This window comes from Hemitrygon akajei, chromosome 31 (assembly GCF_048418815.1).
Source record: "Hemitrygon akajei chromosome 31, sHemAka1.3, whole genome shotgun sequence".
Classification (NCBI taxonomy): domain Eukaryota; kingdom Metazoa; phylum Chordata; class Chondrichthyes; order Myliobatiformes; family Dasyatidae; genus Hemitrygon; species Hemitrygon akajei.
This window is the reverse complement of record NC_133154.1, coordinates 19890426-19918216: the sequence shown is the minus strand read 5'-3', so window position 1 is coordinate 19918216 and position 27791 is coordinate 19890426. Positions and strand designations below refer to the sequence as shown.

At 45.5% G+C, this 27791-nt stretch overlaps 1 protein-coding gene across 1 annotated transcript; it reads right to left on the bottom strand.

Annotated features, from left to right (window-relative positions):
• LOC140719450 (small integral membrane protein 45) lies at positions 1–27415 on the bottom strand. The gene is made up of 3 exons (XM_073034127.1): positions 27066–27415; positions 10275–10555; positions 1–1024 (listed from the first exon to the last, which is right to left on the bottom strand). The coding sequence occupies exon 2, from the start codon at positions 10551–10553 to the stop codon at positions 10347–10349; it is 207 nt and encodes a 68-aa protein (XP_072890228.1). The 5' UTR covers positions 10554–10555; positions 27066–27415; the 3' UTR covers positions 1–1024; positions 10275–10346.
• Positions 27416–27791: the final 376 nt, after the last annotated feature.

Below are 27791 nucleotides of genomic sequence, written 5' to 3'. Positions count from 1 at the left end.
TATTTTTTTTATTTTAAGACATGCTCAAATGCTGCCTGACAACCTGTAGACAGGTTACGTTTGCAAACATAAAGATATCTTCTCACAGTTTATGAATCAACTCAGACTGAGTGAATCTTTTACACATTTGGGCGTTTACTACTGCATAGACAGATGATGTGGATTCAATATTGCACTTGCCAGGGTATTAAAGCTTAGGGTGGTAAAATACATCAGCCCCAATGGGGTTGAGTGGATGGTGGATCCGGTCTGAGAGGCTTGATTGAGTTGAATTCACTGAACGATGCAACTGAGCGCAGAACTAGTTAAATATCGTTATTCTCTTAACCTTTTGATCCCGCTGATTTAACCTCGTGTGGATGGCAATTGTGATTTTTCAACCGGATGAATTGATTGGATTACAGTGAATGGTTTGATCTGAGTCTGCATTATATACAGGAAGGGTACGAATGGTTTGATTGGAGCTTGGATTATATACAGGGGTGAATACTGGACTGCAATTGTCAGAATGAATAGGTTTGGTTTGGATTCTCTAATAGGGGTACAATTGGGCTGTCAATATCTAAATGGTCGGGGTTATTCTACTTTCACAAATAGATCTGTGGCAGGAACCTTATCGGGGGATTGTCGTACACACAACGCGGATTGACTGAGTATAGATCATTTGGTAGAACGGCAGGTTTCGACCTAATTAAGCTTTACAAACCATTGCCCGCCATCAGTGGTCAATATGGCTTCCAAGTAAGGAAAGTTATTTCATTACATTCCAAAGACGACCAAAAGCATTCTAGGTTCATTTATATATTTGTAACACGGCTACTTCAGTTAATTTTATGCAAGCAAACTCGTACGATTGATGAGCACCGGTTGGTGTCTTGCAGTGGACCTCAAACGGTGAGGGTTATGGGGTCCAGACTAAGCGTCGGGAAGCTCCGCAAAGTTCATGGGCAGTGGAATTCGGCGTCCGGGTAGAAGTATTTAAACCGAGAGGAATCCACGATAGATCCGGATCACTTACTCGGACCTGCAAAACGAAGTCAGTGGAATTGGTATCAAGTAAATCTGGATTCACTTTGAAAACAGGCATTTTGTAAACACGAGAGGTTCTTGCAGGTGCTGGAAATGAAGAGCAACGTGCACAAAATGCCGGAGGAGCTCAGCGGGTCAGGCAGCATCTATGGAGAGGAATGAACAGCCGATGTTTCAGGCTGAGACTGTTCTTCAGGACTGAAAAGGAAGGGGAAGGAAGCCAGAATAATGGGGGAGGGGAGGAATACAAGTTAGAAGGTGACGGGTGAAGCCAGGTGGGGGGAGCGGTTGAGGTGGGAAGGGTAAAGGACTAAAGAAGAGGGATTCTGATAGGAGAGGTAAGTGGTCTATGGGAGAAAGGGCAAGGGGAAGAGAAGAGGTAAGAGGGGACCTGGAAGGGGGGCAAATATTACCGGATGTTAAAGGAATTGATGGTTGTGCCATCAGTTTGGCGGCTACCCAGATGCCCGAAACGTCGACAGTGCTTCTCTTCCTGTAGATGCTGCCTGGCCTGCTGCGTTCCACCAGCATTTTGTGGGTGTGGAATATGAGGTGTTGCTCCTCCAATCTGAGAGTGGTCTGACTGTGGCAGCAGAGGAGGCCGCATTAGGACTGGAATTAAAATGGTTGGTCTCTGAGAGATCTGCTTGTGGCAGAAAAGCGAAAGTGCTCGACAAAGCGCCCCCCCCACCCCCCAGTCTATGTGAGGGTTAGTATTTTGTAGCAGGGCCACTGAATGATGAAAGGAAGGATTCCCCACCATCAGAATATCAGCACAAATCCCACAATGACGATGTGGCCGAAGATTCTCTCAGTTCATTATAACCTCATGGTAAACAGCATTAAAGCAAGGATTTTTTTGTTCAGTGCAGCACTCACCCGCCGTGCGCGAGACAGCTTTTAACCACAGCAATCTCAGGCTGAATGGAGTTGACCTCCTTTGAATTATTCCTATCGATATTTGTAGAGAGGCTGAGCTGTTAAAAGCAATGCCATTAGCTGCTAGACATTCAGAGGATTTATTAATGGAGTCTGTAGGAGAGCCATGCTCTGCGTGAACTCGTGTGGAATGCACTGCCAGCGAAGGTGGTGGAGGCGGATACAATAGGGTCTTTTAAGAGACTTTTAGATAGGTACATGGAGCTTAGAAATATAAAGGGCTATGCGGTAGGGCAATTCTAGGCAGTCTCTAGAGTAGGTTACATGGTCTGGACAACATTGCGGGCTGAGGGGCCTGTAATAGTCTGTTATCAGACTCTAGGTGGGTGCAGCACAGAATGTGATCCTCCGGAGTCTGAGCCCAGTTTGAACTTCAGTAGACACTGGAAGGGTAATGGAGATAAAAGGCTTTTCAAGTTATATATTCATCAAGATATCAGCCCGTTCTCCGCCAAAAAGAACTTGAGCTAATTCCATTCACAAATACTGTGTACAATCCACCTCTGCTTCATAAATGCAATCACATTGAGCCTCCCCCACCCCCACTTCCACAATGAAGTCATATGTACTCTATTCCTACTTTAGTGTCGAATCGTCTGCCAAGTCCGTTAATGAACAGCAAATTGATTTAAGACTGTGTGCTTAAAAATATGGGAACACTAAGAGTTCTTTTAATTTTAATTTTTTCAGAAAAAAGTCCTTCAGATCGATCACCCCTTACGACTCAAAATCGGATTTTTGTTAATTAATTTATTTATTGAGATACAGTGCGGATTAGGCCCTTCCAGCCCTCCGAGCCGTGCCACTGAGCAATTCCCCGATTTAACCCTGGCCTGATCACAGGACAGTTTAGAATGACCAATCAACCTACCGGAGACCCGGAGGAAACCCGCGCAGTCACGGTGAGAATATACAAACTCCTTGCAGACAGCAGTGGGAACTGAACCCTTGTCGGCTGTACTGTAAAGCATTGTGCTAACCACTAGCTACCCTGTTAAACTTAGATAGATAGATAGATACTTTATTCATCCCCATGGGGAAATTCAACTTTTTTCCAATGTCCCATACACTTGTTGTAGCAAAACTAATTACATACTATACTTAACTCAGTAAAAATATGATATGCATCTAAATCACTATCTCAAAAAGCATTAATAATAGCTTTTAAAAAGTTCTTAAGTCCTGGCGGTAGAATTGTATAGCCTAATGGCATTGGGGAGTATTGACCTCTTCATCCTGTCTGAGGAGCATTGCATCGATAGTAACCTGTCGCTGAAACTGCTTCTCTGTCTCTGGATGGTGCTATGTAGAGGATGTTCAGAGTTATCCATAATTGACCGTAGCCTACTCAGCGCCCTTCGCTCAGCTACCGATGTTAAACTCTCCAGTACTTTGCCCACGACAGAGCCCGCCTTCCTTACCAGCTTATTAAGACGTGAGGCGTCCCTCTTCTTAATGCTTCCTCCCCAACACGCCACCACAAAGAAGAGGGCGCTCTCCACAACTGACCTATAGAACATCTTCAGCATCTCACTACAGACATTGAATGACGCCAACCTTCTTAGGAAGTACAGTCGACTCTGTGCTTTCCTGCACAAGGCATCTGTGTTGGCAGTCCAGTCTAGCTTCTCGTCTAACTGTACTCCCAGATACTTGTAGGTCTTAACCTGCTCCACACATTCTCCATTAATGATCACTGGCTCCATATGAGGCCTAGATCTCCTAAAGTCCACCACCATCTCCTTGGTCTTGGTGATATTGAGACGCAGGTAGTTTGAGTTGCACCATATCACAAAGTCCTGTATCAGTTTCCTATACTCCTCCTCCTGTCCATTCCTGACACACCCCACTATGGCCGTGTCATCAGCGAACTGCTGCACATGGCAGGACTCCGAGTTATATTGGAAGTCTGATGTGTACAGGGTGAACAGGACCGGAGAGAGTACGGTTCCCTGCGGCGCCCCTGTGCTGCTGACCACCGTGTCAGACCTACAGTCTCCCAACCGCACATACTGAGGTCTATCTGTCAAGTAGTCCACTATCCAATCCACCATGTGAGAGTCTACTCCCATCTCCGTTAGTTTGTGCCTTAAGATCTTGGGCTGGATGGTGTTAAAGGCACTAGAGAAGTCAAGGAATGTAATCCTCACAGCACAACTGACCCCCTCTAGGTGAGAGAGTGATTTGTGCAGCAAATACGTGATAGCATCCTCCACTCCCAAGAGTCAAAGTATTCTACAGGATTGTTACCTCCCTTATTGCAGGATATTATATTCTACCGGAGCTTTCTCCTTATCCCTGTATTTTCTGAAAATTATTTCTGCAAAATAAGAGATGACATTCTTTTAGACTTTTTCTCTTCCACGGGGTCCAATTCTGCTTTCGGTATCACACAACCATTTGTCTATTCAGCCCATGAAAACCCTATCTTCACTGGTGGAGCACACCTGATGGGCCAAATGGCCTAATTCTGTTGCTACTGTGTGACACTCTTAGACATGTACAGTATATAGCTAGGGTGCCTAAGACTTTTGCACAGTGAAAACCTTAATTTTATGTACTGCACTGTGGCTGTCGCAAAAAAAAACAAATTTTATGACGTAACTGATGATAAACCTGATTTTGATATTGGTCTCTATTGTGGACTGAGAGTGGGAAGGGAGCAGGAGGAGGGGAAACATGGTTGGGGAAAGGGGAAGAGAGAGAGAGGGGAGGGGGTGGGAAGCACCAGAAAGACATTTTGTAATGATCAATAAACCAGTTGATTGGAATCAGATGACCTTGCCCGGTGTTTCAGGGCTGGATGCGTCTGCACCCGTGCCACTCCCTGGCCCTGACACTCCTCCTTTGTCACCTGACATGTACAGTACTGTGTAAACGTCTTGGGCACCCTAGCTTCATATATGTGCTCAAGATTTTTGCACAGCACTGTATATACCCACCATCGTGTGTGTGTGTGTGGGGGGGTTATTTCCCCCTCATTTAAACCCATGCCTCTAATTTTAGACTCTCTACCCTGGGAATTAGACAGTGAATATCTATTTTCCTACGGCTCTCATAATTTTATAAATCTTTAAGATCACCGCTCAGCTTCCTTTACTCCAGGGAAAACTATCTCAATCTGTCCAATAATTCATGCTCTTCAGTCCAGGCAATGTTCCTGCGAATCATTTTTGCATCCTCTCTAGTGTAATCAGCTCATGCAGATCCAGAGATCTGCTCAAAACCCCAGGAGCAGTCTCACCAATGGTTAGTACAGCTGTATCGTGACAAGCCATCCAGTGTACTCAGAGCCTTCACTGATGAAGGCAAGCATGCCACACGTCATCTTCAGCAAAAGTCTGAGGAACATGTTTAAAAAAAAATCTGTAAAGCCAAGATGCTTTCAAGAGCTATGAAATGAAAAGTTTCTAAATATCAAAAACTACTATTAAGAGCAGCAGGCAGTAAAAAAAGACTTAATCAAATCAATTTTTGGCGTGACCACCCTTTGCCTTTAAAACTGCATCAGTTCTCTCAGCTACACTGTCGTGCAGTTTTATTTATATAAAAAAAATAGCTGGTCAGTTGTTCCAAACACCTTGAGGAATCTGACAGGGTTCTTCTGTAGACTTTGGCTGTCTTGCTTGCTTTTTTTTTAATACATAAAAAAAACCTAGCCGTACCTAAGACTTTTACACAGTGCTGTATGTCCTGGCAGGGTTAATTGCCCAGTTCTTTCAGGTTTTTGAAACACTGAGGAATTAACATATCACTTGGCTCAAGAACAGCTTCTATCCCACTGTTTTAAGATACTGAATAGTCCTTAGTATGATAAGATGGACTCTTGACCTCATAATCTACCTCACTGTGCTACACTACGATATGAATGCCAATCGTTCCTTCCTGAGGCCGCATTTTGGCAAGTCAGATCATTTAGCTGTACTCCTGCTACCTGCATACAGAGTCAACAGAACAAGGCTTCAGAGACCAAGACACTAAGGCAGAGGAACAGGTACAGGATTGCCTTGAGTCAGTCAGCTGGACTGTGCTCAGGAACTGATCTGAGGACCTGAATGACTACACCAGGGTTGTTCAGATTTTGTTAAACAGCTGTGAATGAGTGTGTCCCCACAAAATTGTTCAGAGTCTACCCCAATCAGAAGCCCTGGATGAGCCATGAAATCTGGAATTTGCTGAGATCCAGATCAGAGTTATTCAAGCCTGGAGATCAAGAACGCTACAAGAGGTGCAGGTATGATCTCCGGAAAGCCATCTCTTGGGCGAAGTGGAGATTCTGGACTAGACTGGAATCAACGAGGGATGCTTGAAAGCTGCGGCGGCGTTTGAATGCCATCACCTCCTACTAAGTTAAATCTTGCGACATAGGGGACAGCAGAGCTTCGCTTCCAGATGAGCCCGATGTTTTCAATGCTCGCGTTGATGCCCAGAACAGGGAGGGACCATTGCACACCCCATGTCTCCTGATGATCCTTTGGTCTCAGTATCCGAAGATGACATGCAGGCTGCCTTCAAGAGAGTGAATCCAAGGAAAACATCCAGTCTGGATGGACTACCTGGCTGAGTACAGAAGGCCTGTGCCGACCAGCTGACTGGTGTGGAACAGGAAACGTAGCAACCTTCCTGACTCTAATGATATGTGTGAACTTGATTTCTCAACCTGTTATATGGGCTCAACTTGTTTGTATTCTTATTTTTGTAGCAATAGTAAGGCGATTACTCGAATTGAGTATAAATTTCTCCTAAGGAATTATTTCCTTCATGGTGAATGCCTCTGCATGACTTTGTTTAATATGGGGAGTCTGATACACGGCAGCCACCACGTGGTCTTTGACAATCAGGGTCAGAGTCCAGTAGGATGGAATGCAAGATGGCCGGGGACTCTTTACTGCCATTGTGATGAGTCATCACCTTGCGCCAGCTCCACCGTTGAGGTCCTGGTTGGATGCTCTTTGTCTGGTGCCTCCTCCTTGACCTTACTGCCTTGGGTGGTCTTACCAGGAACAAAGTTCCAGATGGTATCACGCTTGGGATCTCATAAACATCGCCATCAGGACAAAATTGTGATGCTTGGAGAATTTTTCTTTCTGTTTTCCTCGGGGAGTGGAGGACATTCCCAGTCTGACCTACCGGGCATGCCTTCCTGCTCAACAGTTTGCAACCCCCACATTCCATTGCCTCTGTTCTCACTTTGCAACTGCTCCCTTCACTCACTGAGTAGGTAACCTTGATTACCTCATTTTCACCCCATCAGTCAAACTCCTATCCCACCTTCTCTGCATTTTAACACCCTTCTATTGCCTCATTCTGACTGTTGACGAGAATTCTTTGACCTGAAAATTTAACCCTATTTCTCTTCTCGCTCTGTTCTGAGTGTTTCCAGCATTTTCTGTTTTTAATTTTAGATTTCCAGCATCTGCAGTTGCTTTGGTTTTCAGAAGTTGGAATCGATTTCTTGCCTTGTTCATGAAAACCAGACAGGAGATTCTGAACAGGGACCTAGTTTCCTTAATCCAACAGTGCTGTAATCTTTCTGTAAGCAGTCCTGACGAAGGGTCTCGGCCCGAAACGTCGACAGCGCTTCTCCCTATAGATGCTGCCTGGCCTGCTGTGTTCCACCTGCTGTGTTGTTGTTTGAATTTCCAGCATCTGCAGATTTCCTTGTGAGTGCTGTAATCATTTCTGTTAGCTAACTTCAGAAACCCATCCCCGCACTCCCAATTTTTAACTTATCAGCTTTATAAAAAAAAAAGTTTCATAGGATAAAAACTTATCTAAGAAACATCACATAATGACTGCCTGTGTTAATGGGCAAAATGAGGTGGCACAGTGTTGTTTCCAAACAGAACAGCGTGGGCTCAGCTGCTGCCTGGTCAGTACGGTCTGAATTTATCCAGACCTCCATGCCTTGTGACAGATGCCTATCATCCATTCCTTTCTTCACCACTGGGCTCCATATGGTTCAAAGGCAGAGCCCAGAACCCTCAGCACTCGACAGGGGCTGCAGCACAAGGTAACTTCTCACTTTTTTAAAATTGTTTTAATAATTTCTTAATGTGTTATGTCTTATTCAAAAAGTTTGAAAGTTTAAAATTTTTTAAAATTTTTTTGTCACTATCAATGATATTTAAGAATGTCCGCCCATCCTAGCCTTTACCAGTTGGACCCCCCTGAGGTTCTCACAGAATGGTGGGGTGAAATCTCAGGGTGGCGTTTCAGCTGAAGACCAATTGGCACAGAGGGCCAAAGGCCCATCACACCAGTCGGCTGGCTCAGCCTCTGCATCGGTGCACCGGCAGCTGCCTAGGGAAACTGCCTACCACACCTGCCAAATCTGGCATAATTTGGCCCAGTGGTTTGTGTCATCTGCCAAATAAAATTCCAAATGCCAGGACTTTCTCTCTAGCTACTCTTGATCCATCACTGCTGCTTGATTGATGGAGGAGCCAGGTCCCAGTGCAGTGTTTGCTATGCCACTTATAGACCTTAGTGAATTTAAAGGTGAGAGTAATTCTTGTGGAGTCCATCATTGACTGGGCTGGTTCCTCTCTGAATGATGATAATGAGCCACAGGAGTAAAGTTATTTGCTAGTAAAACTACCTACGTTTTTGTGATGGAAATTTACTTTCTAGGGATTGAGAAGCTTGTTGCCAACCTCATCTTTCTCACCCGGCAGTGTGACCCTTCCCAAAGGGTTAGCATTGTTTATGTCAAAGTTAAAAGGATCTCATTGGAGCCTATCAAATGTTGAAAGGCCTAGTGAGAGTGGATGCTTCCTATAGCGGGGAAGTCTAGGACCTCAGAACGGTGGGACGTCAATATAGAACGGAGGTATTTCTTTAGCCAGAGGATGATGAATCTGTGGAATTCATTGCCACAGCTGGCTTTGAAAGCTGGGTCATTGAGTGTATTTAAACTGGAGGTTGATAGATGTTTGAAAAGTTACGGGGAGAAAGCAGGAGAATGGGGTTGAGAGTGAAACGGATAAGCCATGATCAAATGGCGGAGCAGACTCGATGGGTCAAATGACCTAATTCTGCTCAAACGTCTTATGGTCGTAAACTTCTAACCAATATTCTTTGCCCAACTTTCTGTTGAGTGAACGAGAACCAATCTTCAGTCTTGATGTAAATTGCAAGCAATAAGTTTAAAAAGACAGCTTTATAAACAAACGGCACTGTCTGTAGAGCACAGGAAACTGGTCCACAGCAGGTGATTGGCTACTCAAGAGTTATGATCTACAAAATGAAGTGACCATAAGACATTCCGGTCTGCACTAGCTAAATATAAGCCAATGGGGTTATGTTAAGTGGTCTACATTAAACCAGATAACTACAGCTAATTTTTTTTTTGCATCACTGTGATAGGATGAGGAAGGTTCCAGACTGGGATTATGTTGTCACTTAGCACATCAAGCATAGTCGCAGTAGGATCAATAGATAGTTAGGATATTTGTGTACTCAGAGAGTCGGCCCTCACAGCAGTAATTGCAGGTGACTAGGATCTCTGTCCCCAGAAGCTTTTAGACTATCTACGTGAATTACTTCATCCCAGCAAAGGTATCTGAGAACCATCACGTGCAAAAACTGTCAACTAGTATCAAAACAGTATAAATATTAGAAAGTATTGGGGATTGTTAGGAATGACAGAAGGACAAGGTGACAGAAAGAAGAATGGGAATTCATTCCTCAACCTTTGGTTTCTGCGTTGGTATGTTCTTTTAGTTTGTAACAATTGGACCTGTGCTTGGAAATCCTTTGCAGTTTATAAATCTTTTGGAATTCAGACATTCTTGATTAAATCAGAAATCCTCTGCAAGTTTTAAATGTGTGTAAATAACTATTTGTCTAAATTTAAACGAGTACAATTAAAAATGAAATGAACTGTGTTTAAACTCCTTTGTTAGCTGGAGGTATCTCCTCCTTGGTAGGGATGGGGACCTACCACACAACCAGTGGGTATTGGCAACTAGACCTCACCACAGAGACTAGGCAGGGAAGTCAGCTAGTCCTTGGAGAGTAGGTGAATACAGTATAACCTCCCTATAGTGAGGGTCTCCATAGGTATCTATATCAGAGGCTTAAAATCTCTTTTTGAGTTTAGGGCTTTTTTCTACATGTATAATTATGCTATATTGCTGTAATGGCACCATTAGCTATTATGGCAATCATACCATTCACCTGAATTTCAACTTTAAGGTCAATTTTAGATCCCAAAATAAAAATGAATTGTAACCTCCATGTGATGACGAGAAGGACAATTGAAAGAATTTGGTTATGATTAACAGGTCTAGGGGTTGCTTTACCCATGAAGTGCACTGCCAGTGGAGAACGCGGTGATTATCTGTTGGGCGGACGTGGCGGTCTCACTGGGAGGCTCAGACTTCAGGCGGCCTGAAGCCCAAGTTGTCTCGGATCATCAAGGTCTTCCGAACTTCCCTCTCCGTGATGGGCCGCTGGGTCCGCCACTTGTGGGCTTCCTGGAGGCCCGGCTCGAAGTAGTAAATGCAGGCGCCAAACCCCACCAGGATCAGGATGGAAATCATCAAGTAGACAGGAACGAACCAGTCCAGGAAGTGAGGCATGTCTGAAAGGAAGAGGACAGAAGACATCTCTGTTTGTTGTATAATAGAACAGAGAGCATGGAACAGTACAGGGAGAGGCCCTTCAGTCCACAATATCAATACTGTACTGACCATGATGCCAAATTAAATTAATCTCTTGTGCCTGCACATGACCCACAGTATATCCCTGTATTCTGGGTGCATGGTAGTGTAGTGGTTATTGTGAGGCAATTACAGCTCGGTCGTCAGAGTTGGGAGTTAAATTAAATATCTTACACGTTTGTTCTCTTGCATGCAGTAGGTGTCTTGTACTGTGTAAGACTGTTGGCACTGTGTACCTCCAGAGGAACATGGTTTTGTTCAGCTCTACTTAAACTTGAACATGAACTTGAATTCCACTGCTGTCTGTAAGGAGTTTGTACGTTCTCCCTATGACCGTGTGGGTTTCCTCCGGGTGCTTCAGTTTCAAAAGACATGGTTAGTAGGTTAAATTGTCACTGTAACTGGTCCTGCAGTTAAGCTAGCGTTAAGTAGGTGGGCTGCTGGGCAGCACATTGAGCCGGAAGGGCCTATTCCCCACTGTATCTCTACATTAAAAACAAATACTTCCTGCATATTCATGTACCTACCGAAAAATCTCTTGAATTCCTCTGTTTCCATCACTGCTCCTGGCACCTGCCACTCTCTGTGTCAATAAAAACATGTCCTGCACAAACCCTCAGTAGACTGGTAAGTGTACGTGGGTTTCCAGATGCACTATGAACATGTAAAATGATGGACCTGGTTTGATGGGAATATGTGGAGAACATGTTAAATGGAACATGGGCTGTTCTGTGAGCTAGCATAGAGATGATGGGTTGAATGGTCTTGTGTGCTGTGAGGTGGGGGGGAAATGGAAATATAAGTGTGCCAATTAGCCATTGTCCATCCCTTGCACTTCCAATTTCTATCTTGCCTGAGAGTCGCCAGAAGATTCAAAAGGCAAAGCTTTGTGCAGGATTTACCCTAAATGGCCCTGTGCTCAGCCATCTTCTCCCAGAACCCGCTGAATCCAGTTCCACAGGGCAGAATCTCTCATGCCCTCTTCTCAGCACCGACATCAGGGAGGAAGTACAGGAGTCGGAAGATGAACTTTATAGGCAGAGCTTCTTACCCTTCGCCATCAGCTTTCTGAACTCGTGAACACCATCTCACTAGTCTTCTTTTGCACTAGGTGTATTTTAATTTTTATTGTAACGTAGAATATTTAATGTCGTATATCGTCCTGCTGCCACAAAACAACAAATTTCACGATGGGTGTCAGCAATACTGAACCTGATTCTGATTTTAGATCCCATACACATCCCTGTAGCAAAGATGCCTCATCTGCAAACCACTAACTCTCGTTTATCTCCCCGCGGATGCTACCTGACCTGCTGGGGGTTTCTAGAATTTTCTGTCTTCATTCCAGATTTCCAGCCTCTGAGGTTGTTTCGATTTTCATCTCTGAGCTGGATTGGGTGGAGATCGGCCCGCACCGATCTGAATGTGAATGTCCAGCGATGCCCGCAGAGTCAGGCCAGTCTGGACTTGCTTACCAGTGAGTGACTTGCTGACCTGAATTGAGGGCAAAATTAGACAGAGGGGAGGGGGGTGGTGGTGGGGTGGGGGGAACATCCCTCAGAACTCCAGCGTCAAAATGAAGAACTGTCCCGCCACTCAGCCCCCTCCCCTTCAGCAGTGTGGCAGCAAACTGCTGGATTTGGCTTGTCGGAGTGAAGCTGATTTTGCCAGCACTCTGCAAACATCAATCTCGTTAACATTAAAGAGTTCTGTCATTCTCCCTCTGCTGCAGTGAGACCCCAGCAGTAGCAGTTTCCCCAGGCCCACTGCCTCATTTCTCGCAAGTTGCACAACAGTTCCCTCCTTAGGAAATGACCTTTCTCAAATGTCACATGTGGAAATTGTGTTGCAGTCACTCAGTTTCCTTTTAAGGGTTAGATTTGTCATCTTCCAGGAAGGTGAACTAACGAATGTTGACTATTCATCTGCAGTGATTAATTCTACATAGTTGCTTCTATTCTATCAGACTCCTCTGTAATTTACTTGTCATAGCTAGGGGAAGTAGTGGGGACAAGCTCCCACGCTCTTAAACGCTCCCAATGGCGTGCAATTCAAATCGCCTCTGGCAACCAAGTCCGGCCCCTGGCCTTCACATGTGGCTTAGCTACTAAGCCCTGTGGAACCGTTTCTGTTGGCAGGAGGAGGGGCAAAGGTGGGTTACCAGCACATTAAAGACCATAAGATATAAGAGCAGAAGTAGGCCATTCAGCCCATTGAGTCTGCTCCACCATTTGCTTTGGTCAGCTGTGGTTGGCAGCTCAACTAGGATAAGGAGAACTGATCTCAAACCTCCGCTGGCTAGTGGCTACACCCGCTTGTGGAGGTGACTTCGGGAGTAAAACCCCGGGGGGGGGGAGGAATCCGGAGCTGGAGTCGCTCGGGCAGTTTGCCATTGAGTTTAACGTTGACTGGCAACTCCTGAGATGCTGCTGGTGCCAAACTGTATTGGTCTCTGCTGTTCATGTATATCACCAATATACAGAAGGCCGCTGAAGCTACTGCATCTGGTGCTCCTGGTGCAGCCTTCTATATATTGGTGAGACCCGACGCAGACTGGGGGACCATTTCGCTGAACACCTACGCTCTGTCCACCAGAGGAAGCAGGATCTCCCAGTGGCCACACATTTTAATTCCACGTCCCATTCTGATATGTCAATCCATGGCCTCTCTACTGTCAAGATGAAGCCACACTCAGGTTGGAGGAGCAACACCTTGTATACTGGCTGGGTAGCCTCCAACCTGATGGCATGAACATTGATTTCTCTAACTTCTGTTAATGCCCCTCCTCCCCTTCTTACCCCATCCCTTATTTATTTATTATTCCCCTTTTTCTTTTTCTGCCCCTCTCACTATCACTCCTTGCCTGCTCTCCATCACCCTCTGGTGCTCCCCTCCCCCTTTCTTTCTCCCTAGGCCTCCCGTCCCATAATCCTCCCCCTTCTCCAGCTCTGTATCCCTTTTGCCAATCACCTTTCCAGCTCTCGGCTTCATCCCTCCCCCTCCTGTCTCCTATCATTTCGGATTTCCCCCTCCTGCTTTCAAATCTCTTGCTATCTCTTCTTTCAGTTAGTCCTGATGAAGAGTCTCAGCCCGAAACGTTGACCGTACTAGTTCCTATAGATGCTGCCTGGCCTGCTGTGTTCCACCAGCACTTTGTGTGAGAAACTGCAGAGTTGTTAATGCAGCTCAGTGTCTCAAAGCTCAAAGTAAATGTATTATTACAGTACATAACGTCACCATATACATCCCTATGATTCACTTTCTTGTGGGCATAATAGATTGATAATAAAGTAATAATAGAAACACTGAAAGACCGTGCCAATTTGGACGTTCAACCAGTGTGCTAAAGACAGCAAACTGTGCAACTACAGAAAGACAGAAATAAAAAAAGAAAGAAAGATTTGGTACATCATCAAAAATTCTCGGAAATTTCTACAGATGTACCATGGGGAGCATTCTAACTGGTTGCATCACCGTCTGATATGGAGGGGCCTCTGCACAGGATCGGAACAAGTTTCAGAACGTTGCAAACTCAGCCAGCTTCATCATGGGCACTAACCTCCCCAGCATCCAGGACACCTTCGAAACGTGTTGCCTTTAAAGACAGAATCCATCATTAAAGACTCCCATCACCCAGGACATGCCCTCTTCTGATTGCTACCATCAAGGAGAAGGTGCAGGGGCCTGAAGACACCATGTTTTAGGCACAGCTTCTTAACCTCTGCCATCAGATTTCTGAAAGGACAATAACTCCTTGTACACTACCTCACTTTTTTATTTGCTCTCTTTTCTGCACTACTTATTTAATATATAATTAAAATTATAACTTGCAATAAGAATTATATATTTATTTTTATTATGTAATTAGAAAGTACTGCTGCTGCAAAAACAGCAACAGCAGTGCGATTATGGAGAGCAAGCTATTGCCCACCTTGCTCGTCACCGAAAACACTCAAATTTCTACAGATGTACTATGAAGACCATTTTGACTGGCTGCATCACCTTATGGTATGGGGAGGGGGGCTGCTACTGCACAGGATCGAAATAAGTTGCAGAAAGCTGTAAAATTAGTCCGCTCCATCATGGGTACCAGCCTCAGTAGTATCCAAGACATCTTCAAGGAGAGGTCCTGAGGAAGGTGGTGTCTACCATTAAGGACTCCAGCCCCCCACCCCCCAGCTACAAAGGACATGCTCTCTTCTCACTGCTGCCATCAGGAAGGAGGTACAGAAGCCTGAAGGCATGCACTCAGTGATTCAGGAACAGCTTCTGTCCTGACAAAGGGTCTCGGCCTGAAACTTTGACTGCTCGTTTCCATGGATGCTGCCCGACCTGCTGAGTTCCTCCAGCGTGTTGTGAGTACAGCTTCTTCCCCTCTTCCATCAGATTTCTAAATTGGCACAGAACCCATGAACACTACCTCACTATGGTTTTATTTCAGCTTTTCCACAATTAATTTAACTGTTTGATATACGTATTTATACTTTAATTCAGTTTTTTTCTATAATATCATGTACTGCTGCCACAAATTTCAGGACGTATGCTGGTGATATTAAATCTGATTCTGAGACTGCTACAATGAGATCCACTGTATAGTCTGTCAGTGGACAAAGTGAGCATTGATTAATCTCCACGAGGTTCCACTCCAGGTCCGCCCAGCGTGATGATCTCTGGGTAGTATCAAACCAGACAACGTCATGCCCCATAAACTGATACCTGGCTTTAAGTGAGGTTGTTTCAGCAGCCCCACTGTGAATCCCTGTGAGATAGCAGTACATGAACTGTGTACAGAGCATCTAGGGGATCACTGGTGTGAGAAAAGGTAAAAATACTGTTGTGAGAATGGGATCCTCTCCTGTAACCTGGACTTGACCAAGAATTAAAAATCCAGAACTCTGTGCTGGGAGTATTAGTACCAACACTTAAGACCTTGAGACATAGGAGCAGAATTAGACCATTCAGCCCATCGAGTCTACTACTCCATTCGCCATAACTTAAGTCTGCTCCATTCGCCTTAAGTCTGCAATAAGATCCGCAAACCAAACCAGGTGCTCTGGCACCTCCTTTGCTCTCTCTATTATACCTTTAATCCCTTTCGGGACACAGGCAGCACTCTCCAAGTTGGCAGTTAGTGGGTCAGTGGTGGTGGGGTGTTGATTGCCTCCCCTGTGAGGGCTCAAAGGCTTTTTCAGATTCTACCGCTTTGCTGTGGGGCTGGAGAGAATTTCTTTCCTGTGAAGACATGAGTGGGCAGGATGGGTTTTGTAGAAATCCACTATTGCTAACATATTAACAAATTATTGACCGTTACTAATACTAGTTCCAACTTTTTTAAAGAAAGGAGTAAGGACCAGAGGAAATGGTGGAGATTGTATATAGTTAGAATATTTGCACAGGTACACAGATAGAAAATGTTTAGAAGGATATTGACCAAGCTGTTATGATACACACCCAACCACGCCCATTCCGCAATTCCAACGCTCTAATTATCCAGAGTATGGATAACTGGCATAGCCCCTTTAATGATTCAGAGCAGCCCTGCTAATTCTCTGCCAAGTTCTGGCATCAGGATTTTTGTTTCTTAAGGACTACCTGAAGGGAGGTTCAGTGTTCAAATCGTAAGCTCAACTTGGGTTATCTCCTACAGTCTTGTTTAGTGCTCAGTTCTTGTGTCAGTCTCGTACCGTGTCTCGATCCTAGCCTCGGATACTCCAGCACTTGGGTCCTAGTTATCCTCATCAAGGTCTCTCATCACGCAATCATGGACAAATGGGAATAGCGCAGGAAGGCAACTTGGTCAGCATGGGTGAGATGGGCCGAAGGGCTGTTCTTCATGCACTACAAGTATATGACCCTAAAACATTTTGGTCTAGGATTATATAATGAATTGAGTTTAATTTTCCTGGACTCGGTGAGAGTTAAATTTGCATGTACAAATCAGGCCACACTGTCCCTAAGACATTTGGAGTGTGGTGCTTGCTGCAGAGAGCCCTGCAGCTGGTGGTTTGATCTGCAGAAATGAGATTACACAGTACAGACATCAGAAAGACCACAAAGTTTAAATTCACCACAAAACTGAAGCTCACGAGAACGTTGCAAAGCTGACTCGCCAAAGGGTTATTGCTAGAGTACCCTGTGCAGCGGTTATAATCTGTTACCATCAGCCTTCCCTGATCCATCTGCCAGCAATTCACAGCGGCCAATTACCTCACCAAGCCACGGGTTCGCTGGGATGCGGGAGGAAAGCAGAGGGAACGTGCAAACTCCACGCAAACAGCACCCGAGTTCAGCCGCATCACGAGCTGCACTGCCGGGTTGCCTGACGGACAATCCCCAACCTGTTAGTCCTCTGGGCCCACTTGTAAGAGTGACAATGTGGGACCCTGCTTTGGGAAATGTTCAGTAAACACCGTTAAATCAGTGGACGTCGTGGTAGCGTAGCGGTTAGCGCCATGCTATTACAGCTAGGGGCATCAGAGTTGGGAGTTTAATCCCGACATCATCTGTAAAGTGTCTGCACGTCCTCCCCGAGGAACGTGGGTTTTCTAGAGTGCTCGGGTTTCCTTGCACAGTCCAAAGAGGTCCTGGTTAGTAGGTTAATTGTTCATTGTAAATTGTCCCGTGATTAGGCTAGGAATTAAAATTGGGGTTGATTGGCAGTGCAACTCATTGAGCCAGAAAGGCTCATACCACACTGTATCTCTAAATAAAAAGAGAAATAAAACCACTCGTGTAGTTCTTGATTTGAGCTTCACCATCGAGCTCCTCGGAAGGAAATCATCAAATGAGGGTTATAGATAGGATAAATGCAAGTAGGGTTTTCCCAGTCTCGCCCAACCTCAGTGGAACTAGAGGTCATGGGTTAAGGGTGAAAGGTGAAGTGATTAAGAGGATCTTCACTCAGAGGGTGGTGAGAGCATGGAACGGGTTCTCAGCAGAAGTGATGAGATGGGTTTGATTTTAACATTTAAGAGAGGTTTGGATAAGTACTCGAATGGGAGGAATATGAGGAGCTATGGTCCGCGTGTCCATCGATGCGAATAGGCAGAATAGTTCAACACTGATCAGCTGAACTGAAGGCCCTGATTCTATACTGCAGTGCTGTATGACTATCTGCAAATAACCATGTGAGCAAACCATAGAATACTACAGCACAGGAACAGGCCTCTTGGCCCTTCTAGGCTGTGCCGAACCATTTTTCTGCCTAGTCCCACTGACCTGCACCTGGACCATATCCCTCCATACACCTCTCATCCATGTACCTGTCCAAGTTTTTCATAAATGTTAAAAGTGAGTCCGCATTTACCACTTCATCTGGCAGCTCATTCCACTCTCCCACCACTCTCTGTGTGAAGAAGCCCCCCCACCCCCATGTTCCCTTTAAACTTTTCCCTTTTCACCCTTAACCCATGTCCTCTGGTTTTTTTTCTCCCCTAGCCTCAGTGGAAAAAGCCTGCTTGCATTCACTCTATCTATACCCATCATAATTTTATACACCTCCATCAAATCTCCCCTCATCCTTCTAAAGTCCTAATCTATTCAACCTTTCTCTGTAACTCAGTTTCTCAAGTCCTGGCAACATCCTTGTAAACCTTCTCTGCAATCTTTCAACCTTATTAATATCCTTCCTGTAATTTGGTGACCAAAACTGCACACAATACTCTAAATTCGGCCTCACCTATGTCTTATACAACCTCACCATAACATTCCAACTCTTATACTCAATACTTTGATTTATAAAAGCCAATGTACCGAAAGCTCTCTTTACGACCCTCTCTACGTGTGACGCCACTTTTAGGGAATTTTGTATCTGTATTTCCAGATCCCTCTGTTCTACTGTACTTCTCAGTGTCCTGCCATTTACTTTGTATGTTCTACCTTGGTTTGTCCTTCCAAAGTCCAAACATTTAACATAATCCATTCTTCCTGCATTTTCTCATCAGCACAGCATCTGCTCTGTTCTGATGTAATATTCAAAATTAACAAATTTATTCTCACTGACGTGAATGATTCAAAGTACTTAAGTGATCTTGAAATACTTACTGGGCCTCTCTGTTCAAAACCAGCCAAGGACTTGGGACAGGTGATTCTTAACCATCACAGTGACACAGCAACACACACAAAATGCTGGTGGAACACAGCAGGCCAGGCAGCATCTATAGGGAGAAGCGCTGTCGATGTTTCAGGCCAAGACCCTTCGTCAGGACACAGTGACACAGTATCATTTATGTAGATAGATGGATACTTTGTTGATCCCAAAGGAACTGGCAGTCACAGTAGCATTACAAGTGCACAGATACTGTATACAAATATTAGAAGAGAAGTGAGAAAGATTAAACAATGTTACCTCAAACGGTCTAGGAGGGTGTCATCACTTCCGCTGGCTATAGGTTGACTCATTATAGAGCCTAATTGGTGAAGGTAGGAATGGCCTCATATCGCGCTCTTTGGAGCAGCACAGTTGTCTTAGTCTATTACTAAAAGTGCTCCTCTGTTCAGCCAAGGTGGTATGCAGAGGGTGAGAAACATTGTCCAGAATTGCCAGGATTTTCCACAGGGTCCTTTATTCTACCACAGCCTCCAGTGTGTCCCATTTGACTCCTATAACAGAGCCAGCCTTTCTAATCAGTTTATTGAGCCTGTTGGCATCACCCGTGTTGGTGACATTGCCCCAGCACACCACCACATAGACCACAGACTGGTAGAATATGTGAAGGTGAGGTCTGCATACTCCAAAGGACTTCCGTCTCCTCAGAGGTATGTCTGGCCCTTCTTGTACACAGCCTCTGTATTGGGCTACTTGTAGGTCCTCGCCACGTCCACATCTCACCATCAATAGTAACAGGGAGTCTGTCATTCAGATGAAGCCCCAGATACTTGCAGGTTCTCCCACATCTACGCTCTCACCATCAATAGTAACTCAGAGCCTTGCTCAGGGTTGCTAATAGCTGGTCCAGTGAAACATAGTTACAGTTCTCAGAACCCTCAGGTAAAATTTATGGAATTAAAGATATTGTTACAGAATGTCAGGTCATAATTAATGTCAGGCCATCTGAGGAGGCCCAGGACTAAGCCAAACCACCTGTGAGTCGGCGGTCATCATGAATAACTGTGTTTGTCAGACAAATCAGAGTCTCCTTTAACATGAGGTGAACAGGGATCTGTACTGTGCTGTGTAGTTCTATGCTCTATAACTGGTGGTCATCGTCCGGTAAGGTGTCTGATAGAACATTGAAATGGATCCAGCCTATTGGGACTGGACCCTCCCCCCACCCACCCCCGTCATTCCCACCTCCAGTCATGGGGTCTGGATATAGAGTGCCAAGTGGGTTGTCTGCCCCAATCACCCCCCAAAGCCCGAGGTGAGGTGAATCCTCAGCTCCCAGGAGGACGTTAGTCTGATTTGGGGACAATGTTCAATTCATATCAGAGACTGGAGCATGTAATCCAGGCCCAGCTGTTTGTGCAAGTACTACTGAACATTAAAACAGCGCAAAGAGGTTCCTGGGGATGGTGGGTTTACCATGTGAAGAAAGACTGTATTCTCTGGTTTTGGGCAATGAGAGAAGGTCTCATTGAAATGGGCATAATTGTTCAAGGGTTCAACAGATTCAAAGCAGGTGGAAGTTCCCCTGGACAAGGGGCGCCTCTGGCTCAGATCAGAATAGAGGTTCATCTGATGGAGGCTTATAAGGTTGAGATTAGTAGAGAGAGGAGGCAGCCAGTATCTTTTTCTCAGGGTTGAAACGTGTAACACCAGGGGGCATGCATTTAAGATGAGAGGAGGTAAACGCAGAGGAGGGGTGTACGTGCGTGATGATTCTTTTACACAGAGAGAGTGGTGCCAGCCTGGAACGTGCTGCCAGGGGTGGTGGTGGAGGCAAATTTGACAGAGGCATTCAAGATGGGCAAATATTATGCAGGAATGATATGGACATTATGTAGGCAGAAGGGATTAATTGGGCATTTGATTACTAGTTTTACTAGTTTGGCACAACCTTGTGGGCTGAAGGGCCTGTTCCTGTGCTGTACTGCTCTATATTCAAACCGGAGAGGCCATTTCGGAATGCGGTGAGGAGAAATGTCATCACACAGAGTGTGATGGACCTTTGGAATTCTCTCTCCAGTGGGATTACGGAGGCTCAGCCAGATATTGCCTTTCTGGATATTATGGGAATCATGGACGTGGGAAACGGGAAGGAAGGCCGCACTGAGGTGGAAGATCAGCCGTGACCATCGGGAAAGGATCACTGGGCCTCCTGCCCCAGATTTCTGGGCATGTTGTTACAGTGACGCTTGGATGGAAGCAAATGGTCACAGGGACAGCTACAAAGAGGACTGCTGCTTCTATATTCATTTAAGTTTATGTGAACACAAGTTTTTCATGTCTGCTGCTGCTGCAAATAGCTCGTTTTCAGGCCATACTTTCCATGGGTATGTATGCCCATGACAATAAACTTGGATTTGAACTTCCTCAGTGCCCTCACCAACATTTGCCTACAACAAATGCCACTCTTAAAGACAGGATGATCTTGTCTTTATCACATTGCCTTGGGTGGACCTTGCCTTGTGTAAATCCATGACCTTGATTCCTGTAAATGGAAGCCAACTACAATAATGAGCACTCTCTCAGGTTGGAGGAACAACATCTCATTTTCTGTCTGGGTAGCCTCCAACCCGACGGCATGGCTTTGATTTCTCTAGCTTCCTGTAATTTCTCCCCTTCCCCACTCCCAGCCTCTCATCTTCCATTATCCATTCTAGTTACCGTCTTGCTCCTTCTTGTCTCCTCACCTGCCCATTACCTCTCTCTGGTTCCCCTCCTCCTTCCCTTCCTTCCATGTTCCACTGTCCTCTCTTATCAGTTTCCTCCTTCAGCCCTTTAACTTTTCCACCCATCCCCTCCATCTTCTCATCTCCCCTCCCCCCACCCACCTTCCCTTTAACCTGGTTTCACCTCTCACCTGCCAGTTTGTATTCCTTCCCTCCCCTCCACCCAATTCTGACCTTTCCCCACCCCCTCCCCATCCTTTCCAATCCCGATGAAGGGTCTTGGCCAGAAACATTGACTGTTTATTCCCCTCCATAGATGCTGCCTGACTTGCTGAATTCCTCCAGCGTTGTGTTTACATTGCCCTGGATTTCCTGCACATGCAGAATCTCCTGTCTCCATGGGCTTAAAAATACTTCGGGTTTTCAGTGACAATGAAAGATGCTTTTAGAAATGCAAATATTTTAGTTGGTCTACCATGTTGAAGGGAACATTCCTCTGGCCTGAGGATCATGGAAGAGCGTTGTTCAATCTGAGAGAGACACCTTTGTCAAGGGTTCTCCTACAATTCACCGACCGCAAGGACAACTAAAGTAAAGTTGAACTACTTAGTCACCATTCACTAGACTGCAACTTTCCTGACTTTCCCTGTGGCCTTGCCTGTTATTCCTCAATTTATCCAATTCCCTTTTGGAGGCCACAACCACTTCTGCAGGAGCTATGTTCCATATTCCAACCAAACATAAAGAAAGATTTTTGCCATCATTATCAATTTTCTTCACTTTATTTTAGACCCGTAACCTCTAACCCTTGAACTATCCACCAAAGGGGAAGATCTCCTGTGATCCCTTGTGTCCAGATATCTCTTCATTTAATATGGCCAGATCTCCCCTCAGTTGTCCACTTCAAGGCATCTCTGATGTAACATACCCTTTCATGTCAGGATGTATTCTCCATTAGTGGGTGGTTAGTTGGTCATTGTAAATTATCCCGTGATTAGGCTATGACTAAATTGGGGGACTGCTGGGCGGGCTGGAAGAGCCTGTTCTGTGCTGTATCTCAATAAATACTCTTTAATAACTTCACACTCTTCCCATTATATGCAACCGGAATTGAACACAATAGGATTGAAAGAGTGCAGAGAAAATTTACGAGGATGTAGCCGAGACTTTAGGGCTTGCAATTATAGAGAAAGGTTAAACAGGTTAGGACTTTATACCCTCCAGTGTAGGAGAATGAGGGGAGATTTGATAGAGGTATACAAAATGATGAGGGCATAAATAGGGTAAACTGGCTTTTTCTACTGAGGCTGGGTGAGGCTAGAACTAGAGGTTATAGGTTAAGGATGAAAGGTGAGGGGATCTTCTTCACTCAGAGGGTAGTGCAACTGTGGATGGAGCTGCCAGCACAAGTGGTCAATGTGGGTTTGATTGCAACATTTAAGAGAAGTTTGGATAAGTGCATGCGTGAGAGGGCTATGGTCCTGATGCAGGTAGATGGGTCTAGGTAGGACGAGATGGGCTGAAGGGCCTGTTTCTCTGTTGTAGTACTCTCTGAGTCTGACTCCTGATGATGCTCTTGTACCATCTACCTGATGGCAGCAGTAAGAAAAGAGCGTGGTCTGGGTGGTGAGGATCTCTGATGATGGATGCTGCTTTCCTACGACAACATTTCATGTAGACGCGCTCAGTGGCTGGGAGGGCTTTAACCATGATGTACTGGGCCGAATCCACTACCTTTTGTAGGATTTTCCATTCAAAGGCGTTGGCATTTCCATACCAGGCTGTGATGTAGCCGATCAATAAACTCTCCACCTGCATATCTATAGAAGTTTGTCCAAGTTTTTGACGTCATGTTATGTTATAAGATTAATGGCAACTCCTTTGCTTGCATCTTCGGAAATATCTCTAATTTCCATCTTTAATATCTCTTTTATTCCCTTTCAGCGTTGTTTTGAAGACCCTGACCTGGAGTTACGTGCTGACTATGGTTCTTTGCGGGAATGGGACCCACTCTCGGGGTTTCGTAACTGGCCATTGTTCGGCCTAAGAGCTCTGCTCGTCTGTGGAGGACCGGGTTTCTGTGGCTCTGGAAGATGGGGCAATCGGAAATCGGCGTCCGAGCAGAAGACCGGTGTGTCGTGGGAGATGGAAGGTCTAAGGCCGTGTGCCCAGAGACCCGAGTTCTTTGGGCACAGAGGTTGGAAAAAGCGGCGCAACAGACTTTTAACGTCGTAAACTAGCGTTATGTCTCCCCACTCGCTGTGAGACGGACACACCTCTTTCTCCACTATTAGGGAACGAGAGAGCCTATGGTATGTCGAATGCCGGGTGAACAATGTAGTCTTTGGGGTAACTACAAGTCTGTGTCTTTGCTGTTGCCTTGCTCACATTTGAGTGCTCAGCGGCGGGTTTCAGTGCTTTTTTTTGGCCAGCGGGAGGAAGGGAGAATTGTTGCTTGCTACTGCTTACACGCGGGAGGGAGGGGAGCTGGGGGGAGGGGGACTTTGGGGTTCTAACCCAAAGTGTTATTCATTCATTCTTTGGGGACACTCCTCTGTTTTCCTGGATGGTTGTGAAGAAAAAGCATTTCAGGATGTGTATTGTATACATTTCTCTGACATTAAATGTAGCTTTTGAAACCTTTTTGAGTTTCAGCATGACTTCCCTAATTTTATACTCCATGCCCAATATTGTGCCTGTCCCATTCACCGCTTTCGCAACCTGGACTATCATTTTTAATGCTTGCTGAGGCCCTTTGTGGCTAGTGGCCAAGGGGCAAACATGGAGCATATTGAAGCAATAAGCCATTGCTTGTAAGTGTGGATGGACAGGCCGAAACAGTGTTAGAGAAGCCTGCTGGCCCATGTACTCAGGGTCTCTTTTCCAAGTGGAGATTTGTCGCATCTGTACCCACCTCCATCAGATTGCTAGATCAGGGTGACAACGAAATGTTTCCATGAAGGAAGCCAGCTAATTCATCCACACCAAACAGGGGAAGGTGATAGGCAGCTTTTAAAGCAGTGGCTTCCAAACTCTCTTTCATCGAATGGTTCGCCCACACTACCTGATAATATCTAGCTGGCTATAAATCTAATTGTAGGGGCATTCAGACCCTGAAAGAAAATGACATTCCCTGCATACTTCTCCGTCACACATCCCTGCGAAGGTGGGATGGCTTGCTTTTCAGCCCAGCTCGTGTTCGCTCTGCCTCGTCTGAGCGGGGTCAAGCTGCAAGTAAGGTTAATTTTGGCAACGCACAGCACACATAATGCTGGAGAAACTCAGCGGGCCAGGCAGCATCTATGGGAAAGGGTAAACAGATGACGTTTCGGGCCAAGACCATTCATTAGGACAACTTTGGCAACTTTTTTTAAAACATCCCATGACTAACTGAAGCAGTGATTCCACACCCCCCCCCCCCCCACCCCAGTTTTCTTTAAAGAGCCATCCTGAGCCTGTTTGTCTTCCAATCTTCACTGTATTCAGGCTATTCCACCCAGTGAGTTTATCTTCAGGGGGTGACTTCCTTCAAAAAGAATTCAAAGTGTCAAAGGAGTTTACTGTCATTTGCACATGTACGTACAGGTGCGTTCAGTGGATGGAGGACCAGACTTCTGCACTGAAGCACAGCATCTGGTATTCTGAAAGGCAGCCACAAGGAGTACCCTCACCTGTCAGTCAGATAGAATAACCTGAGAAGATCACAGAAGGAACGCTGCACTATCAACAACACTTTTACTGCCAAGATGTGACTCCCCACAGAGAAATGAACAATAGTTATCATTCACAATCAAAGTTCAGTTCATAGTCAGAGGCAGAGGTACGTGTACTCAGAGGCCACTTTATTAGGTACACCGGCTCGTTAATGCAGGTATCTAATAAGCCAGTCGTGTGGCAGCAACTCGATGCATAAAAGCATGAGGCCCAGTTGTTCAGACCAAACACCAGAATGGGGAAGAAACGTGATCGAAGTGACTTTGACCGTGGAATGATTGCTGGTGCCAGACGGGGTGGTTTGAGTATCTCAGAAACTGCTGATCTCCTGGGAATTTATTTATTTAGTGATACAGTGCAGAACAGGCTCTACCAACCTGCCCCAGTAACCCCACAACCCCGATTAACCCTAACCTTATCACCGGACAACTTAATTGGTCATTGTATTCTATCCAGTAAGAACGTGGACTGTGGGACAAAACCAGCGCACCAGGGGAAACCCCACAGATTCCACAGTGAGGACGTACAGAGACTCCTTACAGAATGGCGCCAGAACTGAACTCCGGAACGCCCTAAGCTGTAACAGCATCGCACTGATGCCACACCGCCATGGAGCCCGACATTTTTCACGCGCAACAGCCTCTAGGTCTTACAGAGGATGGCGAAAATGCCTTGTTAATGGGAGAGGTCAGAGGAGAATGGCTGGAGTGCTTCAATCTGACAGGAAGGCGGAGGTAACTCAAATAACCACAGGTTACATCGGTGCTGTGCAGAAGCGCATCTCTGAACGCACAACACATCGAACCTTGATGTTGATGGACTGGAGCGGCAGAAGCCCACAAACGTACACCCAGTGCCCATTTTATTAGGTAAAAGAGGTACCAATTAAAGTGGCCAATGTGTGTATGTGCACAGGTGCAAGGAAAAACTTACTTGCGTCACTGACACAGAGCATCAGATAAACAGCATTCACCAGAAAAACATTAATTATATACAAATTTTTACAAGATGATTTATCACACACCCCTGTATTCCTCCGATTTGAGAATGTCGCTCGGAGGGCAGTTAAACTCGATCATATTAGTTAGCTTGCAGTTACAAGGCAGCCAGATTCGATAAGGAATTCTATTCTATATAATATTCTATTCTATATATAATAGAATGCCATTCTATTAGCAAATATCAACAGTATTTCTGAATCCACAGCACAGGACTCTGTACTGACCAGGAAGCTCACCGGACCAGACTCCTGTTCACTCCATTTGTGGACCAACTGATTTTAAAGACTTAGCTAAAACTCCTCTTACTAGTTTATTCCCAAACTATCAAAGTTACTTCATTAAATCAAACACATTTCTCTGTTTGAACGTTATAGGTATCAGCACAGAAGTCCAGTAACTCGGTAAAATAGCATAACTCCGTGATAACGTAAGGGGTGTTCATTCTAAAGTGAGTCATTATCACTCTGCCCCCCCCCCCCCCACCACTAAAGCAGATGCTCTGGTCACCATACTGTTTGTAGGAGTTTTTTACGCACGGTAGTTTCCTATGCTAACACAGTGGCTCTGCGTCAACTGTATTTTTGTTGCTGTAAAGTGTTTCCTCTGAGAGATTTCAAGTTCAAGTTTAATTGTTATTCAACCACACACGACTACAGCCAAACAAATACAAATTTTCCATCCTTGGTATTAACGCATTCTTCTCACCTTTTTGGACTCTTCCCTACATTACTAATGGGAACACACATGCACTTAAGCGTGTGCAGGGCCAGGCTCCCAGTGATCAGCAGGGTTGCTCTATGTTTGGCCTTGTCGTCGCTCACCCAGTATGGGGCTGGACAGCGCTTCCATGGGGTCCGTGCTCCGGCAGCTGAACTGCCTGCCAGGAGCAAGCAATCGTGACAGGACGGCACAGAATACATGCACTACAAGGAACCGGACTTACTCTTTGTGGAGCCCACGGGGTTCGAGGGAGGGAGGTCGCACAAGGATGGCCACTTCCTGTGTCCTCTTCAAGGTCCCATTTTTCAGTTGTGCTCTGGATCAGCTGTAGCCTGATGGTGATCAGCTGAAGGGGTCTGTTCTTTCCGCTCTGTGACCTGCTAGCAACTTCTCTCTCGCTTTCTCTCTCTCTCCCCCACCCCCCTCTCTCTTGTGCTCACTCTCTCTCCCTCCCTCTCTTTCCAAAGCCCGTGCCGGGTTCTCTATATTCCTTCCCTATCTCTCTGTTTCTCTCTGTCCTTTTCCAACACACCGCCAATCTGGCAGCCCTCCAGCCTGAGAAATCCCTCCCTGAATACTTGTCAGCCAATCTGCGCCTTTTCTTTTTTGGCAGGACGATTTTTTTTTAAATCCATCTGTTGCCATGGTAACCGGCCTGCTGAGCTGTTCCATGTGGTACTGAGGAAAGAGAGAGAGAGAGAGAGAGATGAAGCATCACATCAGACAGTGACCTATGAACTCCCAGAGGCACAGTACACAGAAACAATTCTATATTCTGCCAAACTTCACATCATTTCTGGCAAGGTCTCTTATTTACATACAGTCAGCAGTTGATTGCATTCGGCAGAGACAGGTTGAGGCCTACAGATTAAAAATTCGTAAGCAGCCTAGCGTCAAGATCACAGCAATGATACGCCGTCACATCAGCAGTGGGCCCAGGTGATGGGGG